Raw genomic sequence first — 14,829 nt, forward strand, 5'->3', positions numbered from 1 at the left:
GTGCTCACCACGGCAGTGGTGAGGGGACCAAACCTCCTCCCTCTGTCACGGGCACTACGTGGAGTGGTCTGTGTGTTGCTGCATGGCAAAACAGCCGTGTCCGCCCAAATGGTGCAGCTGCACCCAAACCTCTGTTCTACAGCTACATTTTTGGAGGTGGTAGCTACAGATCGGAAGCAGGAGCCGTGCAGGACAGGGGTTACCTCAGTCTTAGTGTGCAGAGGGTGTAAGCACTGCCCTCTCTTCTCTCGAGACCTGCTCCTCATCCCATACACAACCCTACAGCCGTGGCACTCAGCATGAGTACAAAACAGGGAGAGTGGTGTGGTTTTTCCCTGCCATTTCTTTGGAGGGTGTCATTGCGCTTTTTCTCCTCCTCGCTAGCATGCATGGAGGTAGCTTGGTACCAAAGACGCCAGGTATTTTTTAATTGGAATTTATTCAGCCTGCAGGCTCTTCAGTGAATGCCACATACTCACACAGTGAGGTCACTGGGGTTTGAACTTTTGACTACAATTCATTTTTTAATTTAACCTTACATCCCCGCATTATAGAACTGTACCCACCCAGAGAATTGTTTCTGTGACCCTTTAGTGCTTGGTTTGTTCTCAGCAACACTTTGAGAAGTAATGCTGAGCAATGCAAATCCAAAACTTTTAAGACTTTGTCTGAACCTTAAGTACACTGTTTTGACGGACAAATCTACATACTCTCCACGTTTCATGCATCTTCTTTTTCATGTGAATTTCATGTAAAAGCCAGTATGTATTCCAGCATAGCCACTAAAATCTCTTTAGCTCCGAGACATATTTCACTACAAAGCTTGCAAGGTACTAAAGAGCCAGGCTCAAACATGTTCTCCTCTAAGGACTGACTGCAGTAGCTGGAAGCAAAGCTATTTTATTCCCTTACCCACTTGTCCAGACAATTACAGTCTGGAAATGAAGTCTGTGGAACTTGGTCCATCTCCGTGCATGCCCAAATGCAGAAACTACCCTGCATTAAGTACCATTTCACATTTGGACTTTACTTTCCTGAAGAAGATCCCCATGTCACTGTAAATAGCAAAACCTTAAAGCCTTTGCTTTGGACTGGCACATGGCAGCCACTAAGGCTGCATAAACAACACAGTTTGGGACAAAAAAAAAAAACAACAAGGAATTATTTGATGTCACCTAGTGTTTCCCAAGCTCTTTGAGCACCTGCTGTGTAAGGTGCCTTGCTGGCATCTGGCTTCATGGTGCACGAGACCTTTTATTACTTAAATACACACGTTATCTGCATGTCTCTTAAGTGATTATAGTGAAGATTATTATAGGTTATAGCGAAGAGGTAATTCTGTACTGAGCGCTGAGTCCCAGTTTATTTGCAGATTGTGCTTTAAATGCTCTGGGATCGATCTGTTGACTCATTTACGTCTGTGCCATGCAGCAGTCGGAGGTCCTGCCTTGTCCACGCCGTGCGATCCCCAGAGCTCAGCCCTGTGCAGGGGCACCTGGCGGTGCTGACCTGCAGTAGCACACAGCAAGGCTGGAGCTGCTGCTCTCATCTTTTCCTTACGGGTCTCTGGGCTCTGAATATTGAGCACACACGGCTTAATTTGGGGGTAAAACTCATGGAAGAACTACTACGAATTGCAAGTGCCCAGCACCGCAGGGCTGGGTCAGCTGCTCCCAGCTCCCTGAGCTGTTGGCATTGGATTTATTCATCTCCAGGTCATCCACATGCGATTTGGAATGTGGCTTAATCAGCTTAATCTGTGTAACTGAAAATCTGCTAAACTGGGAAGGATTAAGTAAGTAAGGGTGGGAACGTAAACTGGGCTTACTGCTCCCAGCAGGTCCCAGCACTCCGGTGTCACTGCTGGTGGCACTGTGGCCAGGGGACAGCAGCAGAGCACCGTCAGAGGTGCTCAGCAGCATCTCATCTGCAGATTTCAGTGGGACCAAGTGATGCTGGATTTGCTCTGAACTCTCTGAGCTGCCCCAAACAGGACAGGATACCTCTGTACATTGCTCAGAGGATGACTTCCAAGAGCGCTTGTGCAGAGCTAAAGCAGAAACCACCGTGCCTTGCTACAAACCCAAACTGCAGAGCTGATCGCTGAAATGCTAGAGCACAGAGCCCTCAAAGGACGCCCTCCTTCCTGTCACAGCAGCAGCTCTTCCAACGTGCTGCAGCAAAGCTGTCTGCCATTCAGTGCAGCCCGCAGTCATTTGTCACTGTGCCTGTTGGTAGGCAGAGGGAGAAAAAGGCAGTGGGGACAGGAATCGGAGTTCTGGGTCAGGTTAGGCACAGCCAGGTGGCTCACCCTGGTCAGGAGAGATAATACCCCTGGCCGTGGAGTGGCACCCTGGGCCGTGTAACTTGGTGTGTGCACAGAGCAGGGTGCTGACCTGTCGGTGCTGCACATCCGTCCCCGCTCCAGGAGGCTCCCTCTGAGCCCCAGGCAGCACTTCTGTGCTGGGCGGGTGACGGAGCCCTGGCACAGGCTGCCCAGAGAGGCTGTGGGGTCTCCTCCTTGGGGATCTCCAAAAGCCGCCTGGACGTGGTCCTGGGCAGCCTGCTCTGGGTGTCCCTGCTTGGGCAGGGGTGGGAACAGGGGCCTCCAGGGGTTCCTTCCAACCTCAGCCATCCTGTGATGCCATGAGGCTGTGATGCCCAAACTAAAGGAAGGCAGCCGCGGGGTTTCCTCCGAGCCACCTGCGCTTCCCCTTGCTGGCATCCGGGGGCTGCTGGGGGTGCAGCTGAACCCCCCCCGCAGGGGGCCGAGGTGGAGCACAGCAGGCTCGGCTCCTCCGAGCCCCAGCTCAACCGCAGCGGCCTCGCCCTCGTGCCACGCTTGAGCAAGTAATCGTTTGCAGACGGAGAGTCGCCCAAGGCAGCTCCACCCGCTGCAGGCTGCAGGCTGGGTCTGCTCCTGGGACCTGCCGGCGGCTTGGGCTTGGGCTGGGACAAGGACAATGGGGCTTTGCCCGGGAAGGGTGGGGAGAAGGGGAGCCAGGGGACCTCCTCCTGGAGAGACGGGTACAAGGCCGACAGCTTTTTATGTTCCGCTTTGTTTGCAGAAAGCTCAACTTTCAAATCAGCTGGCTTTTGAGGTTTGCCAGCGGATGTTACAGAGACAACAGGCAGCCTGGAAAAAGTTGTTTGTTTTACCAAATCAGAGGAAAATGAGTATTTTCAGTCCTCCTACATGCTCTGGGGTGTCCCGAGTATTGATTTAGAAATTACATAGGGATTATTTAGGGGCTGTTAATACCTATACATCCTCTGAAAAGACTCAAAAGATGTCAGTGCTACTTTACTATATGCTACATGCTTGCTTTTAATTTAAGATACTGAAGTAAAGGTGAAATACTGCTAAAGCATCATCCCCACAGATCAAGACACCGGAAAACTGTTTTCTGTTTTTAGCACCCTTGCATTTTATACGTCTGATGAGATTATTCAGCAAAGCAAATGCACGTCTCTGCGAACTGCCCTCTGCCAGTCAGAAATCTGCCAGCTGCGTTTGGTTTTGGAAATGAGTAAAATGATAGAGGAGAGGACGAAGGAAATCCTTCAGGCCGAAGAACAGTCATGAGATCCTCTGGTCATTTCCAGCTCAGCTGTGTGCTTCCTGTGTGATTTGAATTGCTGAAGTGCTTTGTGTCTGCGCCTTATCTGTGAAATGTGAATGTTACGAAGGTGAACTCACTAATCTTTGTAAAGCACATTGCTCACAGGGAAAGCATTAGGCTTTTTGATTATGATAAGCATGCTTTCAAGGCTCAGGTTAAATGAAGTAAACCAGCATTAAGAATGCTGTAGAAATATATGGCCAAGTTTTGTTTGGGGTTGTGTCTATATGGCTTATCTGCATAGATCATAGAATGGTTTGGATTGGAAGGGACCTTAAAGATCACCTCATTCCAACCCCCTGCCATGGGCAGGGACACCTCCCACCAGCCCAGGTTGCCCAAAGCCCCATCCAGCCTGGCCTTGAACACCTCCAGGGATGGGGCATCCACAGCTTCTCTGGGCAGCCTGTGCCAGGGCCTCACCACCCTCTGAGGGAAGAATTTCCTACTAACATCTAAATCTCCCCTCTTTTAGTTTAAAACCATTCCCCATTGTCCTATCACTATCTGCCAATGAAGAAAAAAATGTTGCCTCCATCTTTTTTATAAGCTCCCTTTAAGTACTGAAAGGCCACAATGAGGTCTCCCCGGAGCCTTCTCTTCTCCAGGCTGAACGTCCCCAGCTCTCTCAGCCTTTCTTTGTAGGAGAGGTGCTCCAGCCCTCTGATCATTTTCATGGCCCTCCTTTGGACCCACTCTAACAGCCCCACATCCTTCTGGTGCTGGGGGCCCCAGCCCTGGACGCAGCCCTCCAGGTGGGGCCTCACAAGGGCAGAGCAGAGGGGCACAATCCCCTCCCTCCACCCGCTGCCCACCCCTCTGTTGGTGCAGCCCAGGACGCAGTTGGTCTTCTGGGCTGCAGGCAAGCACTGCTGGCTCGTGTCAAGCTTTCTGTCCACCAGAACCCCCAAGTCTCCGCAAGGCTGCTCTCACCCAGTCTGTGCTCCTGTCTGGGATTGCCCCAGCCCAGGTGCAGCACCTTGCACTTGGACTTGCTGAACCTCATTAGGTTCACATGGGCCCACTTCTCAGGCTTGTCCAGGTCGCTCTGGATGGCATCCCTTCCTTCTGGTGTATCGACTGCACCACTGAGCTTGGTGTCATCTGCAGCTCGCTGAGGGTGCACTTGAACCCACTATGTCATTGATAAAGATATTAAACAACACTGGTCCCAGGACAGATCCCCGAGGGACACCACTCAGCACTGGCCTCCACCTGGACATAGAGCCATTGACCACCACTCTGTGGGTGCTGCTGTCCAGCCAATTCCTTATCCACTGAATGGTCCACCCTTCAAATCCATCTCTCTCTAATCTGGAGATCAGGATGCTGTGTGGGACAGTGTCAAAGGCCTTGCAGAAGTCCAGGTAGATCACATTGGTTGGTCTTCCCTTGTTGACTGATGCAATCACTCCATTGTAGAGGGCCACCAGATTGGTCAGGCACGATTTGCCCTTGGTGAAGCCATGCTGGCTGTGTCCGATCACCTCCTTGATCTGCATGTGCCTTGACTTTGCTTCCAGGAGGATCTGTTCTGTGACCTTTTGAGGCACAGAGGTGAGGCTCACCGGTCTGTAGTTCTCTGGGTCCTCCTTTCTTCCCTTTTTGAAATGGGGAGTGCTGTTTCCCTTTTTCCAGTCACCAGGAACTTCACCTGGCTGCCAAGAGTTTTCAACTATAATGGAAAGAGGCTTGGCAACTCCATCAGCCAGTTCCCTCAGGACCCTGGGATGCACGGCATCAGGCCCCATAGATTTGTACCTGTTCAGTTCCATCAGGTGGTCTTGGACCTGCTCTTTGCTTACAGTGGGAGGGACTTTGCTCCTTCAACATCTGCCTGGAGGTACAAGGATTCAAGAGCCCCACTTCAGAGCCCATATTGATCATGTCCATGAAGCATAAAACAACCTTTTAACCTCAGTTAGTAGTGATGATAAATGAACTTCAACTAGCGTTCCCCAGCTGCTATTTAGCAACAAGAAAAAGTGCAAAGGTTACCTTTTATCATGTACCTGGGTGGAGACACTCTGCCTGGACTTTTACTCAGTTAAGTGAAGGTGATAAAATTATTTATGACCACTAGGTCATGAGCACTTGGTCCTTTACATTTTTGCTAGCTTCTATGAACTGAAAAATCCGTTCTAATATAACTCTGCCGAGTTAGGAGCATTTGGCAGTTCCTGTGTTATACAGTGGCAGTTCCTGTGTTATACAGAAATATCAGCTCTTTAATAGTCACTGATTATAATACCAGCATATAGCTGTCATTGTTAACGTAAGTTTATACATTTTATATATGGACTCCTAAATGCACACGGAAGCATGTAGTTGTGATTAATACACAGAGATATCTACACGAAATAGCACGTCTGTGATTTTTCCCTATAAATACTCCAGTACCTGTTTTTAAGCCTTGCCATTTGCAGAAGAACGGGGCTGATTATCTATCACAAGTGTTTCCTGAAAAATACGGAGTGATCAAGTGTGCTGAAACTTCTCAGACATTACTAGAATTTGATCTGGTCTGTTCTCTGGACTAGAAAAGGGCTGCTGGAGTTAGGGAGGCTGCACTTCAGCCAGACAGCTCAAAAATAGAGTACCTATGTGGGAAAATAAAGAGATACCAGAACAAGAAGCAATGCAACTTCTTTCGGAGTTAAGGAAGAAAAAAAGGCAGAAGGAAGCGGGAATTGAGGTGGAGAAGACAGATGAGAAACAAATTTCTAGAGATTTAAGCGTCCCCTTATACTTTTCTGTATGTGTAAGTTACGAAGAGTTAATTGTGTTGGTAGGACATAGAAATATGAATAAAAAATCCAACTGTGTAATGGTAGGAATGCAGCTGGGTGGGCAAGGAGCCTCCATTGTGTTACCCAGGCACCAGTGTGTTTACAGAGCTGGGATTTTATTCTCGTTGGGGAGTTTATTGGCATAACTACATCATCAAAAGCTCACATGGGATTGTTTGTCTGTTGCCAGTGCAACAAGTGTACCAGCAGCAGGCGTGTGTTGGGTCGGTTTTATAGTTTGGGCTTTTTCTGCAGTCGGGTGTGTCTGTTGGGTATGGGACGTTACTCATGATTGATATAATTGTGCCAGTCAAAGTCCCTACATGCAATTTCAGGTACTGGCAAATTTTTGCCATTACAGTGATATAAGTTGCATCCATATAAGTTGCTTACACATGAGCATCACTGTCAGTACTGTATAGATCAGATCTTGTTCTGATATGGAAAGTTATCCTTCTCTCCTTGAGCAACACTCCCTCTGGAGGTAGTTTTTGGTGCCAAATTTATAAAATACACACCAAGTAGTAATTGCAAAACCTGGCTCTCATCTGGCTACCAAGGCTAAGTTAAGATTTTAGTGCCTGACCACCTGATGCTGATCTTGCTTACATTGGTATTAATGAGTAACAAGGAATGCCAACAGCAGCAGTACTCCCCTGAGTGCAGCAGAGTTGTACCGATGCCAGATCAAGGTGAGCAGAACCGAGCCCTTGAAGCTGCTATACCTGGACTGGAAAATCAGTCTGGGACAGGAAAAGGAGAGGTTCAGCCCAGCTGGGCTCAGGCCCCGTGGTGCTGGTGCCTGGGAAGCTGCCATTGCAACCACTGGGATGGCATTCTGGGGGGTGCTGTAAGGGAGCTGGGGAGCACAGCAACCCAGAACTGGCACCTGGAGCTGAACCTCGATACCTAAAAGTAGCTGTCAAATGCTTCAGGATGGCCCTGTAGGTCCTGTGTCATACTTGCATGACTCAGGAAAAAGAAAAAAGGTTGAAATACAGCAATTTAACTAATACTGTTGTAGATGTTTGGGTGTCTGGGTGAAATTTATTCATCTGCATTGGTATAAATATGTAGAGCTGTTTGTGTTTGCAGTCTCATATGAATGAGGATGCAGCCTAAAAGACAAGATGAATGATCTTGATTGCTCACATTGGTAATCCTATGCTGTAGCTAGATTAGCAGGTGTGAATTTCAGAAAACTCAGTGTGGGCTCATCTTTAGTTAAACCTTTACCTCTTGGGAGTCTTGAAATTGGTTGAAATTTTTGACCAGCACTTACAATTCTGGAGTCAGTGCATGACATTTTGATTTTTGTCCTGCATGAAGTGCCATGCATATCTATACCCATGTCTGTAGATTGTAAAACATAAACCCGATTTCTCTTTGAAAAAAGAGAAGGTCACTTGAGGTATATCAGTATAAAGCCGGTGACAAGTGGAACTTGCTTCAGTGACTAAGTACAGGAGCCTATGAGTTACACGCAGGGTATTTTATTACTGGTAGTCAGCGTCTCTTGATCAGGTCCCTCTTGCTTGATGAGGTCACTTAGAGCAACGTGAGGTTATCAGTCTCGTTTCCTCTGATTTTTTTTGCTAGGGGAGGATTATGTTTTCTGTTTTATTAGTATTCTTCAGTGCAGTTAGGGGTCTAAGCCTAAAAATACATGTCCTTCAGGATTGTTTATTGCACAACAGAGACAAATGTCACTGTCGTTTGGATAGGCTACTGTAGGTGGAGTGCTACAGGAGAACAGTCCTCTCTTTGCAAATGTTATTGCTCAAGATAAGGGTGTAAAAAGCAGATTAGGAGATGACATGTGACGTGTCCTTCCCTCAGTCTAAAAGTACAGGATCATGGGATGAACTTTGCCTGACTGGTTACGCAGGGAGTTTGTTCGCGCTTGTGGCTCTTACGGACAAGACTTTGGAAAACAGAAACAGAAAATGACACTAGTGAGCTCCATTCTCAGTCACTGTGTGTGTGGAGACCCTTTACCTGTGTCTGATTCAGAGGTAAGAACCTTGCTTAACCTGTGCTTTTGCTGCTCTGACCTCGAGGGGCTGCTTTTGAGAGCCAGCTTCACCCGCTGTGCTGAAGGGAGCTGTGTCGCTGTGCCAGCCAGGTGCTCGCTCCCGCTGAATCGCTTCAGCTCCTGAAGCTAGACACGGGCCAAAACCTGCAGAGAAGCCGAAGCTTTCTTGAGTGGCAGGTGTGGCACCACAGAGTTCAAATCGGTGCAAGTGCTCTATTCAGAGGAAATTTCATGTTGTAAGTGGAGGAACTTAACATAGAACGAAGGACCTGGATCATTTTTCATACCTCCATTGCAGTAATCGTGTTAAAATGCTGACTATTTATTAACTCTGCCTGCTAGTTAAGGTGGTTTCATACAGTGAAATTTCTCTTAATCTGTTTTACAAATAAAAAGCAAAATCTGCCCACTGTCAGGTGCATCAGGCTAACTGGAGTTGTACAGGCCTGGCTGAAAATGGTATGTGGAGCAGAAGGTGACAGAGGATGAGACATCTTATACAGGCTTCATTGTAAAAGGCTGATTCTGGGCTAATGGCTGCTTTGACAATGCGGCACCTGAAATGCCTTCATCTGGTCTAAAACAGAGGAACAAACTGTAGCCAGAGGTAATCAAAATGTAGCCTCTCCTTTTGGAATGTTTATTAGCTTTGAACATTGTCATAAGTGCACGTGGGCAGTCTAAAAATGTCTTGATAAAGAAGGAGGCTGATTTTTTTTTACAAAAAGTCAGAATTAGTTTGTAATTCATAGGAGAAATTACAGCAGGGTTCACTTGCCCAGCAGTGAATTGGTGTTAGGACTCCAATCCGGCAGTCGTGCAAACCCAGCCCAGAAACACTCCCTGTAAAGAAGCCAGGAAAAGCCAAGGAAACACTGAGAATTTGGAAATTTGAGGGAGAAGTGAATTTAAATTTTTATGTGCAATATTTTCTTCTTAAAAACTGTGGGGGTTTTGCTAGAGAAGCTTGCAGCAGTTTACTCCAATTATGCGGAAATCCTTCAAAATGTTGCCTTGGATAAGTATTTCAGTTGTGGCTGTTTTATTTCCTAACTTGCAGTACTAGTACAATTGTGTTAGCTATAGGCATTAGCCTATAGGGCCAAATTTGCTGCTAAATACAAATGACATGCTCATTTTCCAAGCTTCCTCTCTGAAAAGGTTGATTTCCCCCAAATTTGTGTTACAGTGTCGTATCACTGGTTCTGTTGTGTGTGACTATAACCTTCCTAATCAGGGAGAAAATTAATTTCTCCCTTCCAAAATGAATCAGCTCGCTCAACCGACTCACACCGGGCCATGCAGTCCCTAGATCTGACACAAGTGAGGGTGTGTGAGTGGGTGGGAGGAGGGAGCGCGACTGCCTGTCGTGGTATCAGCTTACAGTTACCTGGCATCAGCAAACCATCAACTGAGCCTCACTGCTTACTTTCATCACTGGGTAGGGGTAAAGCAGAGGAATATGTGTGGGCTGAATTTTTTTTTACAGAAGTTACATGTGTCATATTACTTGTGTGCATGAAGAACTGAGTGCCAGACCTGATTTAGTGAATGCAATGTTTGTGATATGTCCTCGTCCTATTGCAGAAGTCATAGGTGAGATATTAATGGTATTAGTGATGTTATTTGCCTAAGAGGTGCTGATGATGTAGTGTTAACCTTACTTAGCACAAACAGCATATGATGTATTTCCTTGTAAAGTTACCGTCTTCCTGAATTGTCAGTTGTATTTATTATATTTGTGGTAACGCTTTCTCTTTAGCAATGCTAAATTGATCTGCCGTATGAAAAACTCACAAATGATTAAGTATGAGAAAATTCTGTGGCTTATTTGACTTGTTCACATTTAAAAAGGTTGTTTCTGATGACCACTGGAAGAAGTCCTCATCCCAGGATGAAGAGAAGACAGACACACAGAAGGTCACACCCAGGAGATGGAGCTCTGGAAAAAGGTCTCGGCCCAGACCTCTCTCAGACTATGGCCAAATGTCAATCAGAAGTATCTCTATACCTGAAGATGCAGTTGCTGTGGAGTCACAGAAGACAGACTGCACGGATGGAGAAAATCAGCCACGACTGGCTTCTGTTGGGTCTGCAATCCAAAGCAATACAGTAGGCTACAACAGAGGGCGAAAAAGAAGACCCATCTCTGTGATAGGTGGGGTCAATTTCTATGGAAGCGGTCCAGCAGAAGAAATAGAAGGTCTGCTGACACAAGTAAGATAAGAGATGTGCTCTCTGCAGACTGCAGAAGACCCTTTCACTTCCTTGTCTCTGTCTTCAACCTAGAAAATAGAATGGATGCTTCCTTTTCTTCCTTCCCTTTTGTCAAGCTGACTTCATATACTTACAATTCTGCTTTCCTTGTCACTAATTACTTTGTCTTGTTGTTAAAAAGCAAAACAGCATGGAATAAACCTGATACTGACTTTGGGATAATCTTTTTTGTATTGTAAATTACCCTGGTTTCTTTCTTGGAATGGTTGTTACTTCTCGTATTGGTTTGTAAGAGCTCACCTGTGTGTCATACATCTGTGTATTTAGTCACCTTGCAGGGTGTAGGGCCTGAGGAACAGCGGACTACAAACAATATGATAATAACATAATAATTGTCAGTAATTTCATGATGTCCAAAAACAGGCCTGTTCAAAACATGTGGCATTAGCTGTGGTGTTCAAAATGTTGGTATTGGCATATCCAGGGTACTTAAAAGTAATAAGGAAGTCGCTTAAGAAAATTGGTAATAAATTAAGAAATTAATGAAATAAAGAGTTAAGAAAACTGGCGACGTGAAAATATGCCTGCTTGTGTACTACTAAATTGACCTTCTGGAATGTAGGAAGCCCCAAGGAAAATAGTCAGTGGTTCAGCTAGCACTTGACCAGTACTCATATGCTTACTTGCCTGCTCTGTTGGCTTAGGTAAGAGAAATATAAAACTTCCGAAAGATAAAAATAGCTCCTTTTTTTCAGGGAGGTAGTCTTGAAGTGGTACAATGTGTAGAGGAACTTACTGTTCTGTTGGTAGTGATGGCCCTGTCCTGTAGGAGGTTACAGAGCTCAAAGGCTTTTGTGCTTGTAAGGTGTCCTTCACCTTCTAGTGCTTCCTAAAGTAGTTCTCAAGTTAATAAAGCAACAAAAGAAGAGATTGCTGTGGTCAAGACCAAAGCTATGGAGCATTCCCAAGAGGGACACATTTTCAAGCCAAATGATGGCCTTCCCAGGCCTACCACTGAGTAATAGCACTGGGGAAGGAAGGACTCTGGATTAAAGCCTTCCAAGAAAATATTAATTGCCCAGAATTAAATAGCTTTGTTGTTTAATTGGCCAATTACTTGTCTACAGTGATTAGCATTACTTCTATTAGCTATTTGATGCAATATATCAGATTTACTATTTGTTGTTACTTAGTATCCTGAGATATTGCTAGAGTACTGAGGAGATGAATGAATGTTGGGGTTTTTGGCAGTCTTTAGTAAATTTGTAGCTGAATTGCAAAAACAGGAATAATGAACCAGGAATACATGCGTAGAAAGAAGTATTTTATGTGGGATTTTCAAGGACTGATCTTCACCTTGCTGATTTTTATTCTTAGCAGCTTTGAATACCCAAGGGAATATTTTAGAAGCATAATGTTAATTCCTTCTTTATTGTGTTTTGTTTTCATCTGACAGCTTAGGTGTGAGAAGCAGTTTTCAAAGAATACTAAATCATTGATTTCCTAACAGTGTCAACAGGTCATAAAAAAAGCCTTGATGTTTCAGATTACTCGATAAAAGGGCCTATGAACAGTAATCACTGAAAGATAAGGGAAGATTAAAGACGTGTTTCTCTGAAGTTTGTATGACGAGGTTTTGCTGTTCAAGCGTGGAGTTGTTCAGGGATGACAAAATTAGACTCAATTTGCAAATAGGTACATTCTCTAATCATAATTAAGCAAATGAATGATTTGACAAAAGAAATTGTCTTCTACATAAAGTTACAAGTAAACGAAGTATTACCTCTTTTTAATGTGACTCCTGGGATCTTCAGAGCAGGGGATCATTTAGACAATTATTTTGGTCTTGTAAAACAAGTTTATTTCACTTGAAAGCAATACATTTATTTGAAAAAAGAAAGCATCCCAGGAAATGAACACAACTTCCAGCTGTAGAATTAATTGTTGGTCATTCTTCCACTATTCAGATGGGTGTTTACAGTGTCAGCCCGAAATCAGTTAGATCCCAGAGCATTTAGGGATGGAGTATTACAAGATGAAAATTATAGTGCATGCCTGATTGTAAGAGGAGGCGTTAGAGTTTTTAATTTAGCAAAGAGCTGTAACATTATAAAATATTTACCGTGATTATGGTGGGTACATGATGTAGAGTTTAAGCAACATCAGGTGCTTGAAGTAGGAGTGTTCACTGCTCCTGTAACTAGCTGGACTACCTGAAGGGACTCTTCTTTGCACCCAAGCTGGGCTGGCGGGGTAGGTTGCTTACTGAGACCTGATTTTCTCTATTTCCCTGCAGCCTGCCACACGGCCGCCGGTTCCTGCACACCAGGTGCCCCCCTACAAAGCCGTCTCCGCCAGATTCCGCCCACTCACCTTCTCACAGAGCACCCCCATCGGCCTGGACCGCGTTGGGCGACGGCGGCAGATGAGAACATCTAATGGTAAGATGTGCAAGTCCTTTTAACTCCCTGGGTCTCGGCTTCCTATCACAGCTTGGTCAGCAAATAGATCACTGTGGACTAGGAAAAGGTGCACACAAACTCTGTGGCAAAGTAGTACATGGTTAAGTCGCTCAGTTCTTTATCTTTCTCATCAGTAGCTTATCCTGCTGTGCTCATGTAAAACTTGTTTTTCACACGTGCTGTGTGACGTTGTAGTTTACTATACTGCTTGTGCTCCTGTATTTTCCATTGTCAGTGTTCACATACTTGCCTACAGGTAAAAATGGAACATGAAGGAAATAAGGTGTAATGTGCTTGTGTTCATAGACACACCACATGTATTTTACATTTTTTGTTGTCGTGCATTTGGCTTAACTTCCTAGGTAGAAAAGCCTTAAATAATTCAACAACTTGGTTCAGAGAAGTGTGTGCAGCTGCAGTTGCTCACTCTGGGTAAATGGAGCCCAGACAGGTTTCTGGTACATTACAGTGTTGTGATTTAACAGATTTAACAGATTTTAACAGATCTGTGGTTTAACAGGTTCTTGGAAAAGATTGCCTTTTTAGGCAAAGTTAAGCAAAAGATTGCTTAAAGAGCAGTACTCTTTATCAGCCTCTGATATGTCCTGTGTGTTTTTTCTGTAATTGTTTGCTGTTAGCATGCAATGCTGTCAGGAGTTAATATAAAGTCATATCTAGTATTAGTGGAACATTTTTTGGCAGGTGATATGAGAAGAGCCTGGGTTAGTGCAATTTGTGTTCTTTCACTGCGAGCATAATCTGAACAGTTACTCGTGCTTCTTTGATGAGTGTCAGAAATGGCAAAATGTTCACTTTAGATCCTTCACTGATAATAGTGAAAAAAGCATTGCTGGGAGCCTTCATTCTGCCTCCCTGTGCATAGAATCAGTAAAGATGTCTGGATGAGGACTTGCTATGACTGAAGCAGGGAACCTAACAAATAGCATTTTCAATGTTTCTGTGTTAAAGTCGTACATATATTTACTAGTACTTGGCTTAGATGGTTCTAAGTTTTAGTCTAATAATATCAAAATTCTGCTCAAAAAATCTGTCAACTACAAATTAATTTGTATAAGAACATTTTGAAACTGCATTTTCCAGCCCAAAATAGAGCATGAATATTGGGCAGGTTTTTTTGGAACATGCTTTCCAAGAAAAAGAGTTCATAATTTCTACCTATGGCAATGAGATATATTATATATGCAATATCAGTGTTTTCCTTTTAATTTATATTGTAGGAAAATATCGGGAACTACTTTAAAATTCATGTCTGGAGCATGTCCTTGCTGTAGGTACCTCAGTATAATCAATGATCTACATTAGACATAGAGGTGAATTGCATCTAATTCTGCAACCCTTGCTGAGATGACCACACGGTGTCTCTACCCATGATTTGAGAAAGACTACCAACAGATTACCAGGTTTGCCATGACCTTGTTTAGAAAAAAGAGATTATTTAAGTATCACAGAGTAGGAATTATATATTTTTTTTTAATTTTAGTTTTCCTCTCCATTTTGTATATGGAAATCACATGAAATTATATTACTTAGTTAACCTAGACAACTGCCTGAGAGTAGTATATTTCCAGATATGTAGCTTTAGAATAACTGGTCTCCTCAGTATAAGCATCATGATGACAAATGCACAAAGCAAGATTTCTGCCACTTTTCAAGACAATAAATCTAAAGCAGTACTGATTATG

At 44.5% G+C, this 14,829-nt stretch overlaps 1 protein-coding gene across 11 annotated transcripts in view; it reads left to right on the top strand.

Annotated features, from left to right (window-relative positions):
* SPATA13 (spermatogenesis associated 13) overlaps positions 1-14,829 on the top strand; it is a 159,762-nt gene that overhangs the window by 115,884 nt on the left and 29,049 nt on the right. For 8 of the 11 annotated variants that reach the window (XR_013945476.1, XM_080577302.1, XM_080577303.1 and 5 more), the window contains exons 3-4: positions 10,302-10,664; positions 12,961-13,105. Coding sequence is in view for 10 of the 11 variants with exons in the window: in XM_080577302.1 (XP_080433428.1) it covers positions 10,302-10,664; positions 12,961-13,105 (508 nt within the window). In the remaining variant the exon portion in view is untranslated. Of the gene's footprint in view, positions 1-4,668; positions 8,428-10,301; positions 10,665-12,960; positions 13,106-14,829 lie in introns of those variants that run through there. The other 3 variants (XM_080577308.1, XM_080577309.1, XM_080577298.1) reach the window with 2 other exon arrangements.

The sequence above is a fragment of the Anser brachyrhynchus genome (genome assembly GCF_964034855.1).
Source record: "Anser brachyrhynchus genome assembly, chromosome: 1".
Classification (NCBI taxonomy): domain Eukaryota; kingdom Metazoa; phylum Chordata; class Aves; order Anseriformes; family Anatidae; genus Anser; species Anser brachyrhynchus.